We start from the raw sequence: 27,978 nt of genomic DNA on the forward strand, positions 1-27,978 counted from the left end.
ACGGCTGGCGGCTCAGCCGTTCAGCCGTTTTTTGCCTATTTTCAGGGTAAATTCATCATCAATAACGTAGGAATCAACTATTTAAAACATATTTTTGGTTTAATTCATGTTAAATAATAGCAATAACCATTTTTAAAACTTCTAGTACCAACAGCTACCGTCTAGAACTGTTTGATAGCGTTTTGGAGTGGCAACGAGAATAAGGTGGAGATAGGTTTCGTGAATAATTCGTACTATAGATATCCAAATAATGGCAAAACTGCTGAGCCGCCAGCCGTTAGCCGTTACTTTTCCAACTTTTTGTTCGATTTAGGGAAAATAGACCTACCAAGGATTACTCATGCAAAATTTCAGATGGAAATTCGATTTCTAAGTGCCATTTGCTCACTGATTACGAGATGGTTGCATTAAAAAAAAACCTTATTTCATTGTATTATAAACAGCTTTTCGCGTATATAAAAATATACACTTATTAGATTAAAACCATTTTTTATAGCCCCAAGAGGCTAAAGGCACGGACTAAAAAAACTGGATATAACATGATGCCATACATAGGTTTTATGCTCTTGAGCAAATTGCAAATTAAAGTATCTTTATAAAAAAATTTAAAAAATTTATTCTTTCAATGATGTTTTTACAGCAATCTAAAGGGACAAAACAATGGCCGATAAGTTGATGTACATCCCCAATGATGATACACAAAATTACCTCTTCTGTAGATCACAAATAGTGGTTAAAACGTTTGGACACTCAACTTATTGAATTAATCAATTAAAATTCAATAAAAGTACCAAAAGTTGTTAAGCCAACGAATAAAAAAACGTTATTATAAAACTTTCGGGACTAGTGTAATAAACAGTCAAATTACCCCTCCTTCCCTAGTTTTTTATATGAAAAGGCAGTTTTTTTTTTTACTTGAAAGAGTGTATTTTTAATGAAAACTAATTTTTTTATCAATATAAGATGAATAATGTTAATATTTTAGGCCCTGAGTAAATTGCATGATACAGTGACCAAGGCTTACCAAGTTAATCCTAACATCAGGTTAATATCTTACTTACATTTATATATTCATTACTTATTTTATATAAAAACAAGAATAACAAGATCTATGCAAGCATAGCTGAACAAAAGGAAGAAACGCTCTTAATAACAGAAATTGTTCGAAAAACATCAAAACTGGTATTAATTTTATTGTTTTTTATATTATTATTCACGGAAATTTGTCTGTAATACGATGCTATACATGGTTTTTCAGCATGGCTCAGAACTGTATCTAATCCAACAGATATTAATCGGCTGAAAATGAATTAAGAAAGAAAAAAATTGTGAATTTTTTTTCGGAAAATAATTCCAATTTTTATATGGAAAAAAATATTTGAACTATTTAGATTCGAGGTGTTTATCCACAAAGTGGATGGCCTCTCTGACGATACCAAGATGGAAACACAACGAGATATTCACCAGAGGGCTAATGATGATATTATAGAGTCTGGTTTGGAACAACAGGTAGGCGAACCCCGCAGGGTTAAAGCTCCCTGCGTGGGTTAGGAACACCCCTGTTATTAAAAATTTGCGAAGTTTCTCTTATCAAACCGTGGAAATATACCTACAGAAAATCGTTTTTTTTTCTCAACAATTTAAAGCCATTTTTTACCCAAGATGATTAAGGGGGGGGGGGAGTTTGTACAGTTATAGGAAATGAAAATTCAGTATCAAATTTTGCCCTGGCCGTTTGGGCTTGTTTTTATAGTTATCAACCTAATTCTTTTTGTAAACTCTCTTATATGATTGGATCTACCTGTAAATCTTTGAAAATTGAATTTTGGGACTTTCCCTCTAGGGGCTAGTGGGGCAAAAGACCCCCCCAAACACTAAAATTTTAAGTTATGAGCTTATTTTTTGAGATATCGAGATGATTTTTTAAATGGAAGCTTTTATTGCATAAATGAGCTGATTAGCCATCCCATATTTCATATTTTGCCAAACGGCCAGGGCAAAATTTGATACTGAATTTTCATTTCCTATAACTGTACAAACTTCCCCCCCCCCCCCTTAATATTTGACATAAAACAGATTTTTTTTTATTCTTTGGTATTTGATACCTTCAAAAAAGCTATTTGGGGTTTTCTCGTACATTTCTCTAGGTTCCCCATTATGAACGATTTTTAACCTTGTTTTAATTTTCTTTTTGTATGATTTAGGTTAACCTGTCCTTTTATCTGACCTCAATTTATGATCATTCAATTTTCGAGGCTTTCTCTAAGGTAAAGAACATTGTACATTACATGAATTCATGGACATAGGGACAAGTGTTTGTGTCTGTCTGTTCTTCTGTTTGTAGGCAATGCTATGGTGGCGTGATTATTAATAAAAATGCAGTTAAGGGGGGGGGGGGGGGAGTTTGTACACTTATAGGAAATGAAAATTTAGTATCAAATTTTGCCCTGGACGTTTGGGCTTGTTTTTATAGTTATCAACCTAATTCTTTTTGTAAACTCTCTTATATGATTGGATCTAATCATAAAACTATGAAAATGGAAGCTTTTATTACATAAATCTGTTGATTAGCCACCCCATATTACATTTTTGCACATTACTTCTAGGGGCTTGTAAGCTCAAAACTTATAAATTTTGTATTTGGGGGGGGGGGGGGGTTACCCCCAAAACCCCTAGAAGGATAAGGCGTGAATGAAATCTGCAGTTACTACTCATTTCAGTTATGTGAAAATAGTTTCTAATAAAATTATCAGTCGATATCTTTAAAAATAAGTTCAGTACTTAAAATTTTAGTGTTTGGGGGGGGGGTCTTTTGCCCCACTAGCCCCTAGAGGGAAAGTCCCAAAATTCAATTTTCAAAGTTTTATGGGTAGATCCAATCATATAAGAGAGTTTACAAAAAGAATTAGGTTGATAACTATAAAAACAAGCCCAAACGTCCAGGGCAAAATTTGATACTGAATTTTCATTTCCTATAAGTGTACAAACTTCCCCCCTTCTCCTTATTTTAAATAATTTCTGCCCTGATAATTTCAAGCAGTTTCGCTATTATTTCGCATTTATGTTTAGCTTTTATCAATGCTGGTATGTTGCAGGGAGGTTTGCTGGCTCTTTATTACACTAGTCCCCAAGGTTTTATAAAAACTTTTGGTATTCGTTTGCTTAAAAACTTTGGGGACTTTAATTTAATTTTGATTGGTTGGTTGTTTTAGTTGAGTGTATAACGTTTCAACCACTAATTGTAATCTACAGAAGGGGTAATATTGTGTATCATCATTAGGGATGTACAACAATTTATCGGCCAGGCATTGTCTTATCCCTTTATAACCCTGGGTATGTTTGGTAGGAAGTCATTTTTTACTAAAAAAAATTGTCCTTAAATTCCAGTAAAACTATGTGTAAGAAAGTACTTGGACTAGAACCCACGTGGATTTTTTTTAACAGGTGTTGCATGCACTTGGATTACAGCTGATATATAAGGGGGGGGGGGGGTAATGCAACCATCTCGTAATCAGTGAGCAAATGGCACTTAGAATTCGAATTTCGATCTGGAATTTTGCATGAGTAATCCTTGGTAGGTCTATTTTCCCTAAATTGAACAAAAAGTTGGAAAAGTAACGGCTAACGGCTGGCGGCTCAGCAGTTTAGCCATTTTAAAAACTATTTTCAAGGGAATTCATCACGAAACCTATCTCCACATAATACTCTATGCTGCTCCAAAACGTTTTCAAACGGTTCTAGCCGCTAGTTGCTGGTACTAGAAATCTAAAAATGTTTTTTTTTTGTATCATTTCACATGATTTAAAGCAAAAATATGTTTCAAAAAGTTGATTCCTACATAATTTATGGCAGATTTGCCCTAAAAATAGCCAAAAAACGGCTAAACGGCTGAGCCGTTTGCCGTTACTTTTTCAACTTTTTGTTCGATTTAGGGAAAATAGACCTACCAAGGATTACTCATGCAAAATTTCAGATCGAAATTCGAATTGTACGTGCCATTTGCTCACTGATTACGAGATGGTTGCATTAACCCCCCCCCCCCCTTACTTGGATGTTGCACCACATTTTTATGTACTCTAGTAAAGTGATACACTAAAATAGCGATCCCCGTCCACCCACGATCTGACCAATAATTGAGGTCTTTATAACCAACTTAAATTGTTGACAAATTTTCCCGTCAATTTATCCACGTATACCTACCATATCCATTAATGCAGCTGATATTTAATTTAGCTTTCTTTTTCTATATTAATTGAAATTTGATTTAATTATAAAGTTGCATTTGTTCCTAAAGATCTTGTAAATTGCCAAACAAATTAGATTCTCCATTTTAAAAAGCTTGAAATTTCTCACGGTAATTTGATATCTATATTTTATACACGACGCCTAACCGTGTTGAGAATACATGTATCGCATGAATAAATTGATCATGAGAGAAAATGAAATCATAGAAATAATGATTTTATTTTGGCCCGGACGTTTTATTTTCTTATCCGTTGATAACTGCTGATGCGCCCATAGCCTCTAAGGGGTCTGGGAAGTGGTTAGTGAGACCTTAATTTACAGACATAAAATATGTATTACAAATAACAAAGGCTATAAACGCAGCCCCCTGTAATTAAAAAATATTATTTGACAAAGTTAATAATTAAAAGTAACATGTCATTGACCTAAACACCGCCGCATTTAAGTAAAAAAAAGTTTCTTTTACATATTTTTACTTGTTCAAAAATGCCGAAAATTTAGAGATATATAGAGTTTAGTTTAGAGTCACATTATTAGCATAGATACTCTAGAACTAGGTTATGACTGTACGATTTTTAAAGAGAGATCATCTACAGATTAACGCATTTAGGATAGGAATTGCCTTTGACAGTGGCCATTATCCTAGTCTATATACATAAGTTTATAAGTTTTATTTGTCTGTCTGTTAAGAATCTCAATTTTAGGGAAGCTTTAAATATTTATGTTATCTTAGGATGGTTGGGAATGTTAGATTTCTTCCACCCCCTAACACCTCCCCTTCTTCCAACGTAGAGCCTATGAGCGTGGTCACTCGTACTTTGAACTAACCAACACAATTCTATCAAAACATTTTAGAGCCAACGAATAAGGTTATGATAATAGGGTTCAAAACTTTTCCTTGCCTAGTCACCTCTCCACTAAAAAAAGGAAATGATCATTCTAATATTTACTCTATTATGCAGACAAAAAAGGGACGGGGACTAAGGAGTATAGGTTACTCTACGACACTTTTTGTAAGCTTTTGCAATACAATAAAATTAGGTTTTTAGCAAAATAAAATAAGTAATAGTTATTTATCGCATCGTAATAAAGGCAGCTTAAAATAATAAAATTATAATCGGGTATTATATCCTAAATCATGGGAAATATTCGTGGCTATTTTGTTTATTATAAACATTTTATTAACACTACTTTAAAAAATGAGGGAGAAGAAATGTTGGAAAGGAAGTAGAGCCGGCTTTTTATTAAAACTTTTTACTAATGTACTCCAAAGAAATCCTGTACATTGTCCACATATATGTATATAGGTGTGTGTGTGTGTGTTAAATTGCAGGGATAAAGGAATTAACATCAGCTAAACCTAAAGTATTGCAGTTTACCTTTGAATCCCTAGTCCCGTAGATCGGCCGTCTAACTGAGTCACGGACGTAAACTGATAGCAACCTATTTTGCTATAGACTATTTAGAAAATTAATTTTAATATTTTTTGTCGTCCATATTACTTACCTATTTCTTATATATAATACAAAGTAGTTTTATTATAAACTAGCGGCTTCGCCTCTATCCTTTAGGGGCTTTGCCCCAAGAGGTTTGAGGAGAATTTTTTGTTTTGTTAGACCTTTTTTTAGATTGAAAAACCCTTTATTCCTGATTTCACATACATTGTCCAGTTCAGGCAGGGTATGTCGGTGACCAATAAACTGATGCACATCCCCAATGGTGATACACAAATATAACCCTTCTGTAGATTACAGTTAGTGGTTAAAACTTTTAAGACACTCAACTTAATAAACCAACCAATCAAATACAATAAAAGTCTCCAAGGTTTTTAGGTCAAGGAATAAGAAAACGTTATAATAAAACTTTGGGGACTAGTTTAATTACCAACTCAATGTCCCCTCCCTCCCTGTAGATGTTTGACTGCAGCTAGTTCAGACATATTAGTATATATATGTGCACTTCTTTTTAACATTAACATGTACTTTTTAAAAGATTAAGCTTTTCTATAAATAGGGTCCGCCCGTCCGTACATCCGTAATGGATAGCTCTTATCGTCCATTTAGGTATGTTACAATTGTCCCTTATCGGCATAATGATTCCGGTAACAAATAGGTAAGATTTAGAAAGCGTAGCAACTTTATTATTGTTATCAGAAAACAGAGTAAAACACTAGAGGGAGAAAGGGTTAAACAACTGTATCTCCCAATCGCAATCGTCGTGTGCAACCTTTCTATTGGGTCATTGAAAATCAACCAATGGTATCGCTTATATTAACAAAGTTAAGTAGCAGAAAATTATTGAGAGGCAGACGAAAAAGGTCTTTGAAAAATGAAGGGAGTTAGTTGTCTGTATATAAATCTATACCATAGATCTGTTGTAGAAAACATATCGATAATATTATTATCCTATTCATCTGGTTTTTGGAATTATGCATCTAATTTACCTATAATTTTTGCATAAAGGTAATTTAATTTAAACTAGCGGCTACTCTCCTGGAGGCCTCTAGGGGTTTATGATGGAATGGGTGGGGGGGGGGGAATCGATGTCCGCCCCGCCCTTTATTCCCTTGATATTATAAGAATGAAAGATAAAAAAATCTTTTTGCATAAAGGTAATTTAATTTAAACTAGCGGCTACTCTCCTGGAGGCCTCTAGGGGTTTATGATGGAATGGGTGGGGGGGGGGGGAATCGATGTCCGCCCCGCCCTTTATTCCCTTGATATTATAAGAATGAAAGATAAAAAAATCTTGGGGGGGGGAGGGGGGGGGGCATTTTTTTCTCATGGGAGTGTGGTGGTACACTCTCGAAAAAAAGGTAAAGGATATAAACACTCCTTTACCCCCACCTTTGGAAGTCTATGATTTATGTAATTGACTTTAATTAATTTCCTAAAATTATGTCTTAAATGCCATCTAGACTTTTGAATGAGTTAAAGTCTCATCTTATCCACTTTCAAATCTTTCAATTCATTCAAGAGTTTAAATTTGGATCATGTCTGATTTACAATGAAAGAAATCCGTTGGTAACGTTTACTGCATGTTCCATGTGCATAAAAGTTTAAGAAGGTTTAGGCAATATTCAAGAAAGAGGGGAGATTGGACTGTAAATTATACTTGTACCCAGGGTATTATTTTAAACTTGAGGGACTGTTCTTGATAGGAAGGTCATCCATACTGAAAAATCATGTATAGCTTGTAGACAAATTTCCACGAAAAATAAAAATCTTAACATTCAAACCATCTTTGGCTTAGGCCCGTCGGGGTTAACAAAACTGGATTTAATCTGGAAATCTGGCAAGTATACGATGCGAAAAATAACTATTCCTTGTTAATTTAGACTTGATCCTAAAATTCTTTTGAAATTTTTCTGGGTCAATAAATCCTAAAGAATTTCAGATAATTGGGATAAGTTTAGATGGGATGTTTTAAGCGATTTCCCCTTCTAAATAAAATGTCTTTCTGTAAATATTTAGTAGAACAGCTACTTATCAATTCATCTTATATTAAAAATCCGTTGTCTTAATAAAATTAGAAATTTTTTATATTTTACGGGTGCTTTTGTCTGTAGTGAAGGATCTCACTAACCGCTGAACCGATATGGTTCTCCTTTACAATGATGGTTCTTATAAGCCAAGGGAACGTTTATAACTATTTTGGGGGAGGGTATCTCCATCCACCGAATAGAAATTGTACCTAGAAAAAAATTATGTCCTCCAACTTTTTATTAATTATTCTTCTTAAAACTTAAATAAAGGGGAGAGTGCTCTAAAAGTGCCCCTAGAGGCTTCTAGGGTTATGTCGTTTTTTTATTAAATGCTTTGTTTTTTTATAGATATAAATGTATTTTTTTCTAAACATTCTTTTATTCTTGTATATATTAGAGAATTAGATTTATTTATTTAAATCAATAAATAACAGTAAACATTGTTAATGTACCGAAACAAAGATAAAATTGTTGTAATTTCTTTAAAAAGAAGATAATTTTAAATTCAAGGATTTTATCTTCTCTAGAAAACAAAGCCCATAAAAAATAATGTACCTATTATACAAAATTACCCCTTTGTAGATTAGTGGTTGGAACGTTTGGACACTCAATTTAATTAGCCAACCAATCAAAATTTAACTGAAGTCTCCAAAGTTGTTTAGTCATCGAATAAGAAAAACTTCGAGGGCTAGTGTAATGAAAAGCCCATTGTTCCCTTCCTTCTTGGGTCATTAGAATTGAAGACTGCTATCTTTAATAAGTAAAGAAAATCAATAGTTTTTCCTATTATCGTAGGACTGTCATTTTAGAGTAGATTCGTTATTTATTAGATTAAATAAAACAGTAAAAAAAATATTTTTAAAAACTTTAATTACTTTTATTATAAGTTAGAACAAGGGATCCTAATGAACATTCAATAGGTGTACTGTACACCCGCAATTATGATCAATAAAATTTCCCCTTCTTTATATAAAATTAAAGCTGGAAAATTTTAAATACCATTAGCTTGCACTAATCCATCAGAAGAGTTTAATCTTTAATTATTATGCCAATGTCTCCTCCCTGCCTGGTAAGAGTAGAGTCTAATCTTTAATTATTATGCCAATGTCCCCTCCCTGCCTGGTTAGAGTAGAGTCTAATCTTAATTATTATGCCAATGTCTCCTCCCTGCCTGGTTAGAGTAGAGTCTAATCTTTAATTATTATGCCAATGTCCCCTCCCTGCCTGGTAAGAGTAGAGTCTAATCTTTAATTATTATGCCAATGTCCCCTCCCTCTCTGGTAAGTGTAGAGTCTAATCTTTAATTATTATGCCAATGTCCCCTCCCTCTCTGGTAAGTGTAGAGTCTAATCTTTAATTATTATGCCAATGTCCCCTCCCTCTCTGGTAAGTGTAGAGTCTAATCTTTAATTATTATGCCAATGTCCCCTCCCTGCCTGGTAAGAGTAGAGTCTAATCTTTAATTATTATGCCATTGTCTCCTCCCTGCCTGGTAAGTATAGAGTCTAATCTTTAATTATTATGCCAATGTCTCCTCCCTCCCTGGTAAGAGTAGAGTCTAATCTTTAATTATTATGCCAATGTCCCCTCTCTCCCTGGTGTAAGTGTAGAGTCTAATCTTTAATTATAATGCCAATGTCCCCTCCCTCCCTGGTAAGAGTAGAGTCTAATCTTTAATTATTATGCCAATGTCTCCTCCCTGCCTGGTAAGAGTAGAGTCTAATCTTTAATTATTATGCCAATGTCTCCTCCCTGCCTGGTAAGTGTAGAGTCTAATCTTTAATTATTATGCCAATGTCCCCTCCCTCCCTGGTAAGAGTAGAGTCTAATCTTTAATTATTATGCCATTGTCCCCTCCCTCCCTGGTAAGAGTAGAGTCTAATCTTTAATTATTATGCCAATGTCCCCTCCCTGCCTGGTAAGTGTAGAGTCTAATCTTTAATTATTATGCCAATGTCCCCTCCCTGCCTGGTAAGAGTAGAGTCTAATCTTTAATTATTATGCCAATGTCCCCTCCCTGCCTGGTAAGAGTTAGAGTCTAATCTTTAATAATTATGCCAATGTCCCCTCCCTGCCTGGTAAGAGTTAGAGTCTAATCTTAAGGGAGACTCCCGGCCACTTATTCAATTTCGGTCAAGTTTTTATGGTGTCTCATCACTTCCGCATAGTATTAATATTTGCATTAGGGTAGGTCGATTTTGGACATTTTTTTCTGAGGCCAAAGCGGGGATCTGCAAATGATTTGTATGAGTATAATACACCTCTGGATGATTTTAAATTTATCCTAAGTCTTAAAACCGCTGACGACCAGACATTCAATTGAATAGCTATTTGTAAATGGGAGTAAAAAATTTATTGAATCAGAACTATGGCTTCATGGTGCTCCCGTTCCTAGCCTGAGAAAATCTAAAAAAACTCTACAAATTGGACAATTCTCAATAAACCTTTTAAAAATGTAGTTTTTTAGTGATTTCTAAGGCTAGGAACGAGATATTTTGAAACGGATAAAAGTTACTGATTCAGCTCCTCAAGGCCTTTCCAGGGAGCACCATGAAGCCATAGTTCTGATTTTAAAAAATTTTGAATGTCGTCTTTGCATATTAATAAGTAATCAAATATATTTTTTAGTGGTCGCGTTCTAAAACTTAATTTTTTAAAATTCTTTTTTGGTCAGAAATGTTTTAAAGGTTAATTTTATCTGTTGCATATCCCCTCTTTGTCTTATTCCGATATGAACCCGCCCTAATCCGCATAGTTTATCATATTTGCAATAAAAGGCAAAATAGCAAATAAATAAGAGGGGTGTTTAATGAGACGAAGGGGAGAGAGGGGACAATGGGCTGTTTATTACACTTGTCCCCAAAGTTTCATAATAACTTTACTTATTTGTCGGCTTAACAACTTTGGAGACTTATTGAATTTTGATTGGTTTGTATCTTTGATTTGAGTGTCCAAACGTTTCAGCCGCTAATTGTAATCTACAGACTAGTGTAATTTTGTCTGTCATCATTGGGGATGTACATTGTACAACAATTTTTTGGACATTGTCTTATTCCTTTGGATCCCTAGTAAGTAGATCTTATTGTTGTTGTAATGTTCTGTTCTTGCTATTATATAATGTGATTTTTCTGTGCGGAAACGAATGCTCACCAGTTTTTATACAACACTTAACAAAAAGATTATATTTTATACACACCAGAGTTGGGTTTTTGAACCAGGAATACCGCGTTTTTTTCAACATTTTTAGACCTATCGTCTTCGTTCAATCAATCATTATTATGAAAATGCCATTTAGAATTTAAACAGAGTGTACAACTTAGGAATTCAAAATTTTAAAATTATTATTTTAGTCATTTGTATTTTGTCTAATAAAGCTCTAAAGAGATCAATTAATAAATATACAGCAAAAATGGATTTAAGATTATTTATTTTTCTTCTATAAAAGCCGTACCAACAAAAGCGAAATAATTAAATAAATAGTTGTATAATTTTTTTAAAATCCTACAGGGCATTTTCATAATAATGATTGATTGAACAAAGACGACAGGTCTAAAAAAAGTCGAAAAAACGCGGCATTCTTATATCAAAACCCACCCCAAATTCTTTGTTAAGATGTTCTTTATATGTTCTTTGTCTTATTTTCAAACCTAGATATGATGATAAAATAAATATCAAGAATCAATACATAATTTTCATGTACTCAAACAAAATGAAACTCCAAGCTGGCTAAAACAACGAGACCCCTATCCCCACCCTTTACCCCTCCCCCTTCCCTCCTACAGGATAAATATTATATCAAGGCTACCTACGTTTATAACGCATATGAAAATATCTTCTGCACAATAAATCATGGTTTACTCTTTGATTCGTAGCTGTCCTGTTGATAATGACAATTCTGGTGCTAAACAGTTATAAATGACAATTTAACCAGTGATCTAAAGGGATAAGACAATAGCCGATATATTGTACTATACATTACAATTAGTCGTTGAAACGTTTGAACACTCAACTTAATAATCCAACCAATAAAAATTCAATGGTCCCCAAACTTGTTGAGACAGTGAATAAGGAAACGGTTTATAAAGCCATGGGGACCAGTGTCCCCAATGTCCCAGCTCCGTCCCTGCAATTTAATAGTGGTCAAGATAGGTAACTAAAAGACTAAAAATTAAACAAATATGATTTAAAAAAAAAGATATTTACATAGTTACAGACATAGTAATATTAAGCTTTACAGAATATGTTTTGCTTGGTAAAAACTAAAGATTGTTTTTGTTATTAGAAAACACATGTTTATACTTTTTACCAAATTGTTTTGTATAATTAAATATAAGTTATAAGACATTTGTGCTTTATACATTTAAAATATGTTAATTTTCAAAAGCGAAGCTTTTCTATAATTAGGATCGGTCCGTCCGTACGTTCGTAACGGATAGCTTTTTTTCGTTAATTTAGGCATGTTAGAATTGTCCTATCGATTTCAAACTTTGCATGGTGAATCCTTTAGTAGTTAGGTACGATTTAGAAGGCATAGCAACTCTATAATCATCACCAAAATGTCCGTACGTCCATTTTAAACATGTTGATTTTTTACTTTCTTAACAACAAATTTTTATGTGATCTAATCATCCGATTGATCTGATATTTGGTATATTGATTCCTGGGACAACAAAGTATAATGTAATAAGCGAAGCAATTCTATAATCAAGTCCTAAAAATTTAAGTATGTCCATAAACTTTATCCTGAATCAAGCAGTTTTTCAACAAATTTACTTACAATTTTGCTTTGACTCTTATACATTTAAATTATGATTATTCAGTTCTGACATTATACAAGTGTTAATGTCCGTTTGTCCTACCGTTTCAGTGCTTCGCTTTTATGAATGTTGTCATCCTTGTTATATAATAAACTAGTGGCTACGCCCCATAAAGGCTTTAGAGGCACTTAAGGGGGGGATGGGGGTTGAATTTGATAACCGATTTTTTTAGTTTACAAAAGAAAAATTAAAAAAATAATTTAGGTGTTGAATTAGGGGCGATATCTCTTGGGAAGGTGGTGGTCTCAAAAAAGTTACAAGCATTCCCAAGACCTATAAAACGCCAGCCTATAAAGAAGAACCATATCGGTTTAGCTGGAGCTGATAAGTAAGGAGCTAAGCCACTCTTATTAATAATTGTTGCTAAAATGACTGTCCTTTAGATATTCAATGAAACAACTGTCACATTTTTTAATGGACAGTCCTTATGTCGTGGAAAGTGATTTATAAACAAATGTATCCAAAATCGACTACTTAATGTTTTTCTTTCATCATAATGTGATTTAAGCTTGCAATTGCTGCGCTACTTATTAACATAATTGTTACTACATTAAAATTTGAGCAAAAAAATGTGTAGATTTTCTAAATTTAAATTGCGTGTCTTGTGTTAATGGTAGAAAAAAGGTTTCCAACGGTATGCATACCTTATTTCTACCATCAACACAAGCCGGGAAATTTGAATGTTAAAAATTGCATATTTTTAGCTCAACCTTTTGTATAAAGAATAAACTTATTTTACACTTAAATCTTTAGAATAAACTTTATAACAGAAATTTAAAATACATAATAATATTCATTAATTTGTTGTAAAATTACTATTATTTTAATGATTACTTAGTTGGCAACGCTAACAATATTTAATTTTTAGGTTGTACAGAAACTGATCCCACAGTTGGCAACTCTGGAGAACCTGATCAACATTTTCGTTTCAAATTCCCAGATTGAAAAGGCTTTCCTGTTTGATGTGGTTTCAAAGGTAAACAATCCAGTGATCTTAAGGGATAAGACAATGGCTGATAAATTGTTGTATATCCCCAATATTAATATACAAAATTACCCCTTCTGTAGATTACAATTAGATTTACCCAACTTGATAAACCATCCAATCAAAATTCAACAAAGTTCCCTAGTTGTTAAGCCAACAAATAAGAAAACGTTACAATAAGACTTTGAGGACTAATGTAATAAATAGTTCAATGTCCCCTCCCTTAGATATACCACACTTTTCTGGGATCTTGCTGAGTCAAGTATCAACTGTTGGGAATATCAAAGGATGACTCCATGCAAAATTTGAGCCGGATCCGGCCAAAACCGGCCGTGAATTTTATAAAAAACCGGTTTTTTCCGGTTTTTAGGGGGTATCTGTAAATCGATTCAGCTGGAGCAAAACCGGTTGGAGGTACAAAAAATTTTACTTCACATGAAATTTAGCCAATGCAATTGCCTACAAAAATGTACTTCATCATCAACTTGATTGGACAACTCTTTCCCCTCCTAAATGTCCATTAAAACCTCGGAAACGGCAAAAATCGCCAAAAATCACGCCTTCGGCGGCGAATAACGGCTAAACGGTCAGTCGGAGGCGAATGAAACATAAATAAAGAAATGTCCGCCTCAAAAAGTTGTTCAATATCAAAGAGATGCTTGAAGTCTCTAAAACGACTCCTTCCCCTCCTTTAAGGGGAAAAACTGAAAAAACGTGATTTTCAAAAGTATGCCCACTTTGTGGGTGTGGGGGGCACTGAACCCGTCACCCCTGGGTCACCAAATATAAAGTCTAGGCGGCTCACATTGCTAAATTTTCACCAAGTGAAAGTCTTGTGTCATTATCTCTTATGAGAAAAAAGTTATTAATGAATTAAAATTTCAAATTGTGATTTTTTGATGGATTTCTTTGATGAAATGACAGGCCGGTCAATTTTTAGGCCATTTTTTGCGGTTTTTGGGCCGTCACGCCCAAACGGTTTGAGATAATCTCATGGGACCTTTTGCCCGACCTAAGTCTGGTTATTTGTGAGGTCTAAGAAAAAAAAATCCCGGATTGGATGAAGCACGACGTTGCTGTGCGCCGTCAAAAATCGCTGGTTGGCTCATTTTGCCCCCTCAAACCCTCACCTCGTGCCATTTTTCTGTGTAAAGATTAGAATTATAATCTTTTGCGTAAGTCTGATTTTTTTCCCTAGACCTCACAAATAACCAGACTTAGGTTGGGCAAAAGGTCCCGTGAGATTATCTCAAACCGTTTGGGCATGACGGCCCAAAAACCGCAAAAAATGGCCTAAAAATTGACCGGCCTGTCATTTCATCAAATAAATCTATCAAAAAATCACAATTTGAAATTTTAATTAATTAATAACTTTTTTCTCATAAGAGATAATGCCACAAGACTTTCACTTGGTGAAAATTCAGCATTGTGGGCCGCCTAGACTTTATATTTGGTGACCCTGGGGTGACGGGTTCAGTGCCCCCCACACCCACGAAGTGGGCATACTTTTGAAAATCACGTTTTTTCAGTTTTTCCCCTTAAAGGAGGGGAAGGAGTCGTTTAAGAGACTTCAAGCATCTCTTTGATGTTGAACAACTTTTTGAGGCAGACATTTCTTTATTTATGTTTCATTCGCCTCCGGCTGACCGTTTAGCCGTTATTTGCCGCCGAAGGCGTGATTTTTGGCGATTTTTGTCGTTTCCGAGGTTTTAATGGACATTTAGGAGGGGAAAGAGTTGTCCAATCAAGTTGATGATGAAGTACATTTTTGTAGGCAATTGCATGGGCTAAATTTAATGTGAAGTAAAATTTTTTGTACCTCTAACCGGTTTTGCTCCAGCTGAATCGATTTACAGATACCCCCTAAAAACCGGAAAAAACCGGTTTTTCAAAAAAATCACGGCCGGTTTTGGCCGGATCCGGCTCAAATTTTGCATGGAGTCATCCTTTGATATTCCCAACAGTTGATACTTGACTCAGCAAGATCCCAGAAAAGTGTGGTATATCTACCCTCCCTCCTTGTAAACAATCAATAGGAAGCTTCACAAATAATTTTAATCAGAATCAGACTGAGAGGGGGTGCGGGTGTGGGGGAGGCACACCAATTTTACTGCCCATCTTTAGATCTTTTCAAGTGTGTTTCAGATCATGGATATAATATTGATAATTCTATTAATTCATCTATATTTCAATACAATAACAAGATGTCTGACTGCGTGTCTTTTAATATCTTGATAGACCATATAGATTCGCCTTCTAAAAATTGCTATATTTTGGTCCTCGGCTAGTTTTTTTTCTAAGTCATTGTATAATAGGGTAGGTCATAAGTGACTTCCTATTATATAAAGTAGTAAGCGTTTTTTGTTTGTCCCAACGGATCTTGCTAACCGCTAAACCGATATTGTTCTCGTTCACAGTGAAGCTTCTAATAGGTCCTGGGAAGGTTTAAAACTATTTTTGGGGAGGGTGTATTCACCCCCCTCCCCCCAAAAAATATTTTTTACACTTTTAAAACTCAAATTTAAAATGGGATGAGGTCAACTTTTTCCTCACCTACCTTAAGTGCCCCTAGAGGCTTCTAGGGGGCGTAGTCGCTAGTTATAATATATAGGAATTAAAAAAGACTTTTTATCTCGGGTCAAATAACGTTTTTTACTAAAACAGATAATTCCCTAGGAGCGGGACTTGAAGGATAAAATATCACTGAACTTTCTTATATATTAAATTTCTTAAAACAAAATATGATCTAAACAATAAATGAAAAGCGAAAATATCTAATTCACAAGAAATCTATAAAACAAACCTAGGAGGTTTTTATTAAAAAACCACACAAAAAAGATATCAAATGAACTTTACTTGATGCTACATCCATGTATAAAAAAACATCCGTTGCACCTGCACAAACAAATTTCCTTTTCTGCCAATATATCAATTCCAGGCCAGGCCAAGAAAACAGTTTAAAGATTTTATCAAATTGCAATTTGACTTTATACTCTTTTTATGCATGTTTGATATTAACAAAGCGTTTGATTATGCATTATCTTACAGTAGGGTATGTAGTAAGGTTTTGTTGCTTTAGCTTAAGATTTCGATAACTGCTGTACCGATTGAGTTCTTCATTTAGGGAAGCTTCACATTTGTTCTGGGATTGTTTAAGGCTTGAGATGGTTTAAGACTATTTTTTTTGCACTTTCTTAGCTCTTTAATTGCAGAGTTTATAGATGCTAGGGGCGCAGCTGTTAGCTTGGTAATATATCACTATATAGACAATCAACTATATACTCTTTTGTTATGAAGTCCTAACTGTGTATAGCAAGAAATGCTCCTGTTTATTCATGAACAACCATTTTCAAATATTTTTGTATTGACGTCACCTGCTTCTATAGTAGCACAAGATAATATTTTTAACGTTTTTTACATGACGTGGTTTTGTTCAGACTCAAACCCGTTGACAAACTGGCACATAACTATGTATTGTAATGTTGGTTTGATTATTCATTATTAATACAAGCATAAATATTGCTATCATAAATCAGAAACCATTTGTAGTTAATGATGTTTGATATCATGCAGCTAAATTAAGGTGATAACATTATGTATTTTCATACATTTGTTTTATGTTTTAATATTTATTTTGAAATTGTTTAATTGCCCCTGTCCATTGATGAGAAAATGTAAAATTATATGATTATTCCTATGACATTTCTTAACATTTCTGCAGACAATTTCTGAACAAATACCTTTGTTATACAAGAATTTTAAAAAATGAGGATTTTTGAAATTTCTCTAAATTATTTATTAAAAATAAATAAACTATATTTTCCACATAATAAAACTATATGTTTCAAATCTACTAAAATGTGTTAACATATAAGTTTAAAACCTACTTTGTAAAGTAGAATGATGTACTACGGTAAACATATAATACCTTCCACACACACACACACTTACACACACATACACACACACACATGCTCACTACACAACTTTGTAAATAGAATTACCATTTTGTTTGAAGTGCTGATTTGCTGGTCCAGAAAATATCTAGTGTGGGTTGTCAGGCACAAAGGATTGGTAAATTAAAAATTCAAATGGATGGGGGAGAGGCAATTAGCTTTAAAGTACTTTGTTAAACATGCAATCTTTCTTCCTCCCCTCTTTCCTTTTTGAAATAGGGGGTTCTCTGAGGGATATTGCCCCTTATTGAGATATGAATACAATTCCACAAAAAAATCTGCTTGAAATCTAACAATAAGTTATTAATTTTCATCTACAGAACAGAAAAAGTTGAATTTTCCTACTTTGTCATAATTCAAGAACCTTTTCTCACAAACAATTTTGCAATGAATTCACTGATCCCTTCATGACTGTTGAGCTACCTAGCTGTGTGCACATACAACCTGGCTCCACAATTATCAACAAAAGAAATAAAAGTTAGTTTAGGTCTTGCACTAAAGCATATCTTCAACTAATTACAAATGATAATTTATAATTGCTTGCTCTATTTAAGAGTAAAATATGAAATACTAAAACTGAGAAAATGATTTTAAAAATTAGAAAATGGGAAAGTTTTCTTTTTGTAGGGGTTTTGAAATCCAAGAAACAAAATATCTTGGAAGGCTAATTTCTTATAAAGAGATAATTCAAAGTAAAATTGTAATACATCTGTAGATCCAAATATTGTCTAGGTATTAATCAGAATTCATTGCTAAGAGTGTCACTGTTTTACCATTAGAGACTTTGGCGAAAACCTAAAAAATAAAGTTTTGCTTTCTTTGTTTGTTTAAAGGTTTAAAGTGTCCATTATACCTTACTTATGAGATATCTAAGATAACCCACCACCTCATATTGACATTCAGTTGATGTAAATAACCACCTACACAATTTGATTAAAATATTCATGAAATGTTATTTATATTCTCTAAATTAAGATTCTCTATTAATATCTTGTTATTTTTTTTATGGAATGTTCTTTTGAATTAGAGAAAGCTTATAATTCCTTATTTCTTTACTTTTATACTTATTAATTCTTGGATGTTCATCTGTTCAAACATGTTAAATATTTGTTTGGGCAAATATATATTAACTCAAATCAAGAATAAAAGGTATTTGAAAAAAATGGCACAATCACTTTTATAATAATTATTTTGTACCTATCTTAAACGATGAAAACAAATCAAGTCCAGATAAATTCCCAACACAAAGCTTTAAATAAATTAGTTTACTATTACATGCTAAGCTTAATAAAAATAGAGAATGGCAACCCTTGGTAAAATTTTATAAATATACCGCATTACAAAATTGATATTACTACACAACACATGGTGTATTCTGTGCCAAACACTAATTCAATACCAGGAAAATATTAGCAATGTGTCTATACAGATTAAATGATGTTTGTAATACATAAATGGTGTTTATTTTGAAGCATGTTGAAAATGAAATTATTTTGTATTTATCAAAGAAGTAAATTTTATCATATTTAATTTCAATTTGCCTATTTTAGGTAAACAAAGTTTTAAAACAATGTTTATATTATCAAATATATTGAGTATTATGAAACAAATATTTTTTCCATTCCAATTAAAACATATTTTATTTTTACCAAAAATATAAATTCTAATTATAAAACTTGAAACAAATGACATGGAAAGTGAATACCAATTGAGAACAATCAATCTTGACCACAACTTCTTCTAAAGTTCTTCCTTTACAAGGAGTAAAGTTCGCTCTCATGATGGGAACAGGGTTGTATTATAATTTTGACAAAAATTTTAATTATTTTTATCTTGCTAAAGAATGAATATGTTAGAGTTTATTGTTGATAATATTTCCTTATAAAGTTATGAAAGACACATTGAAACTTTCTTGAAAGATAAAAACAATTTGATATCTTCAATGTACTTGTTAAATGAATTTGATTCTCTACCATGTTTTGTATGTCTAGAATCAATGTCAGTTTATTTTTTTTTCAATTACATGGAATAGAAAAAATTTAATCAAATAAATTTTTTTTTGCAAAATTAGTTTCAAGTATAATTTGACCCTGTTGCAAATATTCCTAATTTTAGCTAATGCAGACTTTTCTTTGTACTAGTGCACTTTAACTCTCTGTATGCAGCCCTTCACAACCACTCAGGGGTGTAGGAATGTATCTTTGTAATAGTGCATTTTAATTCTCTGTATGCATCCTTCACAACCACTCAGGGATGTATGGATACTTTTCTTTTATGCGTGCATTTTAACTCTCATATGCAGCCCCTAACAATCACTCAGGGATGTAGTGATACTTTTCCTTGTACAAGTGCACTTTAACTCTCTGTATGCAGCCCTTCACAACCACTCAGGGGTGTAGGAATATATCTTTGTACTAGTGCATTTTAACTCTCTGTATGCATCCTTCACAACCATTCAGGGATGTAAGGATACTTTTCTTTTACGCATGCACTTTAACTCTCATATGCAGCCCTTAACAATCACTCAGGGATGTAGGGATACTTTTCCTTGTACAAGTGCACTTTAACTCTCTGTATGCAGCCCTTCACAACCACTCAGGGGTGTAGGAATATTTCTTTGTACTAGTGCATTTTAACTCTCTGTATGCATCCTTTACAACCACTCAGGGGTGTAGGGATACTTTTCTTTTATGCGTGCATTTTAACTCTTATATGCAGCCCTTCACAACCACTCAGGGATGTAGGGATACTTTTCCTTGTACCAGTGCACTTTAACTCTCTGTATTCACCTTCACAATAACTCAGGGATGTAGGGAGACTTATGTTAGTACACTCTAACTCTCTGCATGCTCTTTTCACAACCAATCAGGGATGTAGGAACATATCTTTGTACTAGTGCACTTTAAATCTCTGTATGCAGCCCTTCACAATCAATCAGGGATGAATAGATTATTTTCTATGTACTAGTACACTTTAACTCTGTATGCACCCTTTATAACCATTCAGGAGTGTAAACTACATTCGTTTTGTTAGATCAACCTTTCTAATATTATTGTTTTAGTAAGAACTGAAAATAATGAATTTTTAGAACAAATAGCTAAAGAAATGTTTCCAACAATTTTTTATGATAAACAATCATTTATGGGTTGAATTATGAAAGCTCAATAACATGTTTAAGTTTATAACTTTTTAGTTACAAATCTCTTCATTCCTGTGAACCACTATGCTTTAAATTCTGCACTCAAAAGTAAAAAAGTTAAATGGTTGGATCTTGCACAAATTTAAAGGTTCAATAATGGCCATCTGCATTCAGTGGTTAGTGTTGCTGATTGTTCAACCACCAAGATGCTCTTTTCGAAAAAAAACTTTTTCATCTCAAATTTTAGTAAAATAGATTAACAGACAACTTTTTATTGTTTGTTCACAGTTGTTTATTTTTTGTGATAATGTTACTATTATCAATGATTTCCCTACCAAGTGTTTTTCTACAAAAATCTGAGTTTTGTTTGTTTGTATAAATTTCTATATTTTAAATCAAAATTATATTCGTTGTTAAAGATTGAGTAATCTATTCAATGAATCATCATTAACTTTGAAATTATTATTAATGGTTTTTTAGAAGATTTTTTAAAAAGTTGACTAATTTTCATTTAGACCATTGTGTCGCCTTCATTGTCCTTCATCCTCACATGGGATGCATTTGGCATTGCAAATTAGCAAAGCCCTATCTTCTTACAAATGTATGTATTGTATTTATCAACAAAAAATCTTATCTTAAGCATTCTAATCTTGTTAAACAAAAACAGTTTTTTTGTACTAAATTGTCAAAGATACTTATGGAAATTATAGGCCTTGCATTTATAGATTTCCTTTCAATTACAATATTTTCATTAATGAGGTTTGCCAGTCTTTCTATCTGTCTCCGTGTTTGAGTGTAATATGTAGCTTTATTTAGAGCAAAGCTACGTTTTGGGTCCTTGGAAGGGTTATTAAAAGGAACGCTTAAAGGATTCCTTATCTAAGTAGATTTAATATAACAGTTTCAATAATATGTAACTATTTATGTTTTCTGACATTTCATATTAAAATACAAATTATGTTTTTGTTTTAAAATGAACTTGTAAATGTAAAGAAATAAAAGCATTAATAATTTAGGATAAAAGCTACACACAACATTAATTAATCTTTTGCTTGCTGCATATATTTGATATTTATTCTCATTTCTTTTTACATGAATATATAAAGATTACAACATTCATAAGTAGCAAACACATTAATATCAAACAAATTTTTATATCAAGAAAGGTGAAATAAATGAGATTCTTCAGGAATTTTAGATGACAATTGAACCTTAAAATTTTTCAAATAATTTCAGCTGTTTATCTTAATTATCTTAATAGCATTACAAACAGACTGACCAAACTAATAACTTTTTTTTTTATTGGGGAGTTTGATCATTGCATTAAAAATGGTTATCTGTCTTTAACAGTAACTGAATAAAATCATGTTTTATGTTAGCTGGACAAACAACAGACAGACAAAGTGTGTAACTGTAGAGTAGCTGCGCTACTAAACAGAATAAATATACATCTCTAAACTTGTTTCTATTTATGTGTTTCATATCATAAAGATATTGGTTTCTTTCATAAGATAAAATATGGTTTTAGCAGAATATTTCATAACTAGGACAAATAGCTATCTTCATAATATGTGTATATAATTTTTTACCTAAAGAACTTGCAGAGTCTTTTGATATCGTAAGTGAGGACACTAGCAGCACCTTATGGTTGCTTAAACAAACAAACCTCTTACCTTTTTCGGATAAACAATGTCATTTCCAACTACATAATATGAAACTTTCAATAGTTGCTTCAAATTAAAGCTATTCCTAATTTGAAAATCAAAAGTAGAATTGTGTTGAGAAAATATATTCTCTGTTATATCATTGTTAAAGAGTAGCTGCGCTAGTAAAAGTTGTTGCCATTCCATAGATCTTATATGACATTTATTATTTTAGATTTATGTTGCTACCGACTCAACCCCTGTTGACATGCAAACCTATGAGCTTTGTTGTGACATGATTGATGTTGTCATTGATGTCTCCTGTATTTATGGTCTAGGTAAGCTTATCTTAACTCTCTTTACCTATATCTTGAAAATAAACACATCTGTATTTTTTTAACTATTAGCAGCACAAAAAAGCTATTTTTCATTCTTGAAACTAGAAAAATAAGCTTTACCTGCAGCACAAAGAATCTAGTACCATACTAGAAACTAGAAGTAATAAGCTCTACAAGCAGCACAATGAATCTAGTTACCATTCTTGAAACAAGAATTAATAAAATTTCTAAACTGTATTATATTAAACTATTAGCAGCAAAAAGAAGGTACTTACCAGCCTGGAAACTAGAACTAATAGGCTTTCCACTTCAATTTCAAAAGATTTTATAATACATCTTGGCAATCAAATCTTGAATTATTTATGGACAAGTTCCTTTTATTGAGAGTAAATTTACACATCAGGAGATGAAATGGATAGTTCAGCTTTTGACGAGGAATCTGCTAGTGTTATCAAACTTAATAACTCCACCATTTTGTTATTGAAAGAGGTAAATATTATTATATTTTATTGTATAAAGAGGCTTGGTATAATTATTCCTTTACAGTTAGGTACACTCTCAATAGGGATGTGTGTTAATCAATCATCTATTGTATTATCCCTTTAGAACCATGAATAATTTTCGTTACTTTAAGTTGCTAACATGGACATCACTTATTAGTCAGTTAGTCAATCCATAAGGAGGGGATGGGGTAAAGGGGGTGGAAAGGTTGGATCGCTATTTTATCCAGTTAAAAGGTATTTAAGTACATGATAATAGGTGTAAAAACGAAGTAATAATAAATCCATTTAAACTAACTTATAATTAAGGTGAGCAAGGTCCTAGCCCTGGTGTGTATAATGAGAGAAGAGAATTACCAACATTCTGGACTTGTTCAATACAATTTTAAATGCTTCAGGTAATTTTTTTAGTATGACTGCAAAACCGATTAATATCCACTAGATTAGAACCGGTTCATCGATTTACAGACACACCCATTGGGGAATAGTCCCTTTCGTAACATCGCCCCATAAGGTCGATGCGTCGTATTTTTAAAATGGCTTTTATAAATTATTTTAGGTTAGGTTAGGTTATATTGGGTTAGGTGATTGCCCCACAGGGTTAGGTAATTGGCCCCGCAGGGTTAATGACCACCGCAGGGGCTAGAAACAGGAGAAAAGCTACTGTGAAAAATACGTAGAATCGCCCCATAAGGTGCGATGTTACGAAACGGACTATACCCACTCATTGTAATATCTGGAAAGCTGTCTATAATACAATTTAATATAAAAAACCTCTATAAAATCCATAGAGCGATGATGTTTAAAAATATATAAATATTGAAAGTTAAGGATTGATATCAAGTTCCCCTAGAGGCTTCTAGGTGCGTAGCCGCTAGTATAATAATAAAGCAGACAGTCTCTGTCAAATAATCTGTATTACCGACCATCCGACCCAACCAATCCATTTTTCAGAGATGCCATTGAGGATGTGTTTGCAGTACGTGCTGGTAGGATCCAGGGCGGACAGGTCATCAGACAGTTTAATGACAAGGCCCTGGCGCCTGTCAGAGAAGAGGAGGAATAATCATAGAATCTCTACAACTTTCCCTAGGGGTGTATATTCTGCACAAGATTCAATTTTTCCCGGCTACAAAAGATTTTATCCCCCCCTCCCTCTTGTTTTTCCCCAAGGAGGGGAAAAACTAAACTTTTTCCCTCAAGGAGGGGAAAAAATGTTTTCAGGACTATTTATTTCTCAATTTTTTCCCCATCCCACATATTTTTTTTCCTCCCCTCTTTAGCAGGGTATCCCATGCAAAATATACACCACTGAATCCCCCCACTCACCGGCCTGATAATAATCAGAAAAGAATGTTTCATCTGCCGAATAATTTTTTTTTGCCTCTGAGCTTTCCTCCTGTAAATTTGTTTTACATGGTCATATCCCTTGTGGATTAGAAATAATAAGCATAAGTTGAGAGGCAATATAGTTTTTTCCTTGGGGTGAAATATGCCTTTCTGGTTAATACTTCAGTTTTATACATGACCTTAGTTTTAATTTAAGTATGCTTATTTATCGTATCGTATTATAGACATCTTTCCGCGGATTGTAAAATGAAAAATTACTAAATTAATTCCAGTTTTGTTGGCCCTATGGTTCGAAGGCCCGGGCTAACAAAACTTGCAATAAAACCAATTTTGATTTGATTTTACTATCCGAAAAAATGTCTATTCAACGATACAATTCATGATGTTTTAGTATGGCTCAGATCCGGTTATAATCCAGCGGATATTAATCGGTTTCAAAGCTGTACTTGGAATTCTTGATTTTTTTCTAGATTTATTGAATGCTAAAAGTAGAAACATAATTTGTAAATTGCTGAACTTAAAGTTTTTATTGTTTCCCTATTTAAAGCTTCAAAAAGGATATATAATTTTGACATAAGACTAAAATGATATGATACAGTGTGTTTTTTTTTATGAGAACTTTTTTGAAAGCAATTTTACCCCACTTATAGTTATCAGAATTTAATGATTAACGGCTTATTTTCTTCGTTTTTTATAACCATTTAGGTATAGAACATTAAAAAAATATTTCCGTTTTTATTAAAAAAAGTACAGTAAAATAAAAAATTCAAAACCTGGGTGTCAACATCTAAAAATGATTTTAGCGCATTTTTCTCATGCTCAAATCTTCTACCCTTTGCAAGAATGGCTGCAAAACGTTTCAAAGTTGAGATACAGAGTTAAAAATTAATACAGATACTTTTGTTTACTTTATTAAAGTTTGAAGGCCATATCTCAACCAGATAGGGAGTACTGGCCCCCCAAAGTGGACTACTGAAAATCCAATTTTTTTCTTGCAAAGGGTAGAAGATTTGAGCTTAAGAAAAATGCGCTAAAACCTTTTTTAGATGTTGACACCTAAGTTTTGAATTTTTGATTTTACTGTACTTTTTAAATAAAAACTGAAATATTTTTTTAATGTTTTATAAATGGTTATAAAAAACGAAGAAAATAAGCCATTAATCATTAAATTCTGATAACTATAAGTGGGGTAAAATTGCTTTCAAAAAAGTTCTCATAAAAAAAACACTGTATCATATGTTTAATATATTCTTTTTGTGTTGTATAAGAACATAAGCTACATGTTATTATCAAGGGAGGGAATAGACATTGGGCTGTTTATTGCACTAGTCCCCAAAGTTTTCTTTATTTATTATTTTTATTTTATTGGGGACTTTTATTGATTTTTAGTTGAGTAACTAAACGTTTTAACCACTAATTGTAATCTATAGAAGGGGTAATTTGATGTTTCATCATTGGGGATGGTCTTCAATTTATTGGCCATATTGTCTTATCCCTTTAGATCCCTGATATGTTCCCCAGAGGGTTTAGTACTCTAGTATACGCAGAGATAAAGAGATATTTCATTAGGCTAAAAAAGGGGGGAGGCGGATGTGCCACTTTTTGAAACCAAAACTAAAAGTCAACAAAGGAACTCAACTAAAAAAAGAGTTACAGGTCTGAGATTTTGCATGGCAGTTGCTTTATAGAAGTACAATATGGAACTGTGAAGAAACGGCGGCGCAACCGCCGTTTCCCGCCGAATTTTTTTTTGCAATTTCTCGGCGGTTTTCGGCGGATGCGCCGCCGTTTCTTCACTGTTCCATATTGTAACCCTATAAAGCAACTGCCACGCAAAATCTCAGACCTGTAACTCTTTTTTTAGTTGAGTACCTTTGACTTTTAGTTTTGGTTTCAAAAAGTGGCACATCCGCCTCCCCCCTTTGATGTTGTGGTCAGGTAGGGAGGGGACATTAGACTGTAAATTATACTGGTCCCCATAAAAGATTTATAAACCCCTGGGATCTAAAGGGATAAAACATTTGCCGATAAACTGATGTACGTTACATCTACAATGATGATGCACAAAATTTTCCCTCCTTTAGATCACAATTAGTGGTTGAAACGTTGGGATATTCAACTTAATGAACAAAGTAATCATAATTCAATAACTTTCATTCGTTGGCTTATAAATTTTAGGACAACTATTTTAATTTGGCAAACCTTCCTTGTCCACTAATGATTCTAATCTGCAAAAGGGGGATTTTGTTTATCATAAATGGGGATGTCAATTTATCGTAATTGTCTTATCCCCCCGAGATGGAAATACTCAATTACTTATTTCTTTATTTTCTAGTAAAACAATATATTCAATACACATAATTGTGTTGTTTATTACATTAATATGATTAATTTATTGATTCTTTTATAACATGTATAAAGAAAATAAGATTTTATTGGGATATTATTAGTAGCGAAGCTACTCTATTAGTAACTGTCCTATTAATCTGTCCGTTACTGTAATTTCTATTTCTTCTTTCCCTCTTTTTTCACTTTTTCCTCAATACTTCCCCTTTTTTCTTTTTCCTTTTTTCAGGGGGGGGGGGAGGAGACATTGAGCTGTTTATTACATAGGTCCCTAAAGTTTTAAAATAACGTTTTCTTATTAGTTGGTTTAACAACTTTGGGGACTTAGATTGAATTTTTATTGGTTGTTCATTAAGTTTAACGTCATGACGTTTCAACCACTAATTTTAGTCTACAGAAGAGGTAATTTTATATAGCATAATTGGGGATGTAATTGTACATCAGTTTATCGACCATTGTCTTGTCCCTTTAGACCCCTACCTTTTTCTCTTTTTAAATGGACGTTTACTTCTTTTTAATATAAGTATTTTTATAGATAGCATTTTAGTAGGGTAAAACTATTTGTAAAGGCGTTTTAATAGTTATTTATCGCATCGTATTATAGATAGTTCTCCGATGATATTAAACTGAAAAATTATAAAATTAAAAAAGTTTTGTTAGTCCCGAAGGCTCGAACTAGCAAAACTGTTATTGATTATATTATTTGTTTTTTAGATATTTGTATAAAATTGTCTGTAATACGATGTTGTACAGGATTTTCAGTATGGCAGAGAACCTGTTCTAATCCAGCGGATATTAATCGGCTTCGAAGCTATACTGGAAATGTAATTAATTAATAATTCTTCGATTTAAATTATAGTTTATTGTCGCTAAAATTTTGATCAGAATTAGTATCTGAGCTCGGCAGCTGTCTACTAGCCAATTTTTGGCGGCTTTTTCGCGGCTGCCGAGCCCCGTCAATTGTCTACTTAACGATTTTAATATTAATGTATTTGTGATATTTATGATTTACAATGATTGTATACAAAAACAAATAATTATTGTTATGATAAAAAATTGATTTTAGAATAATATATATTTATGTATGATTATAAAATAATGTTAGAGTTATTTAAACACAAGCGAATCTATAGCGATTATAGAGACCATTTAGACCGAAAATGAACGTTTCAACA

General features: G+C 33.0%; 1 protein-coding gene across 16 annotated transcripts in view; it reads left to right on the forward strand.

The window, feature by feature from the left end:
• RagC-D (Ras-related GTP binding C/D) overlaps window positions 1-27,899 on the forward strand; it is a 32,394-nt gene extending 4,495 nt beyond the window's left edge. The window contains exons 6-14 of one of the 16 annotated variants that reach the window (XR_013882613.1): window positions 986-1,044; window positions 1,392-1,509; window positions 2,205-2,267; window positions 13,415-13,522; window positions 22,505-22,607; window positions 23,011-23,096; window positions 23,417-23,505; window positions 24,062-27,205; window positions 27,518-27,899. Coding sequence is in view for 5 of the 16 variants with exons in the window: in XM_080172630.1 (XP_080028756.1) it covers window positions 986-1,044; window positions 1,392-1,509; window positions 2,205-2,267; window positions 13,415-13,522; window positions 22,505-22,607; window positions 23,011-23,096; window positions 23,417-23,505; window positions 24,062-24,173 (738 nt within the window). In the remaining 11 variants the exon portion in view is untranslated. Of the gene's footprint in view, window positions 1-985; window positions 1,045-1,391; window positions 1,510-2,204; window positions 2,268-13,414; window positions 13,523-22,504; window positions 22,608-23,010; window positions 23,097-23,416; window positions 23,506-24,061 lie in introns of all 16 variants that reach the window. The other 15 variants (XR_013882614.1, XR_013882615.1, XR_013882617.1 and 12 more) reach the window with 15 other exon arrangements.
• Window positions 27,900-27,978: the final 79 nt, after the last annotated feature.

Source organism: Acartia tonsa, chromosome 9 (assembly GCF_053477335.1).
Source record: "Acartia tonsa isolate MP-2025a chromosome 9, ASM5347733v1, whole genome shotgun sequence".
In the NCBI taxonomy this organism is placed as follows: Eukaryota; Metazoa; Arthropoda; class Copepoda; order Calanoida; family Acartiidae; genus Acartia; species Acartia tonsa.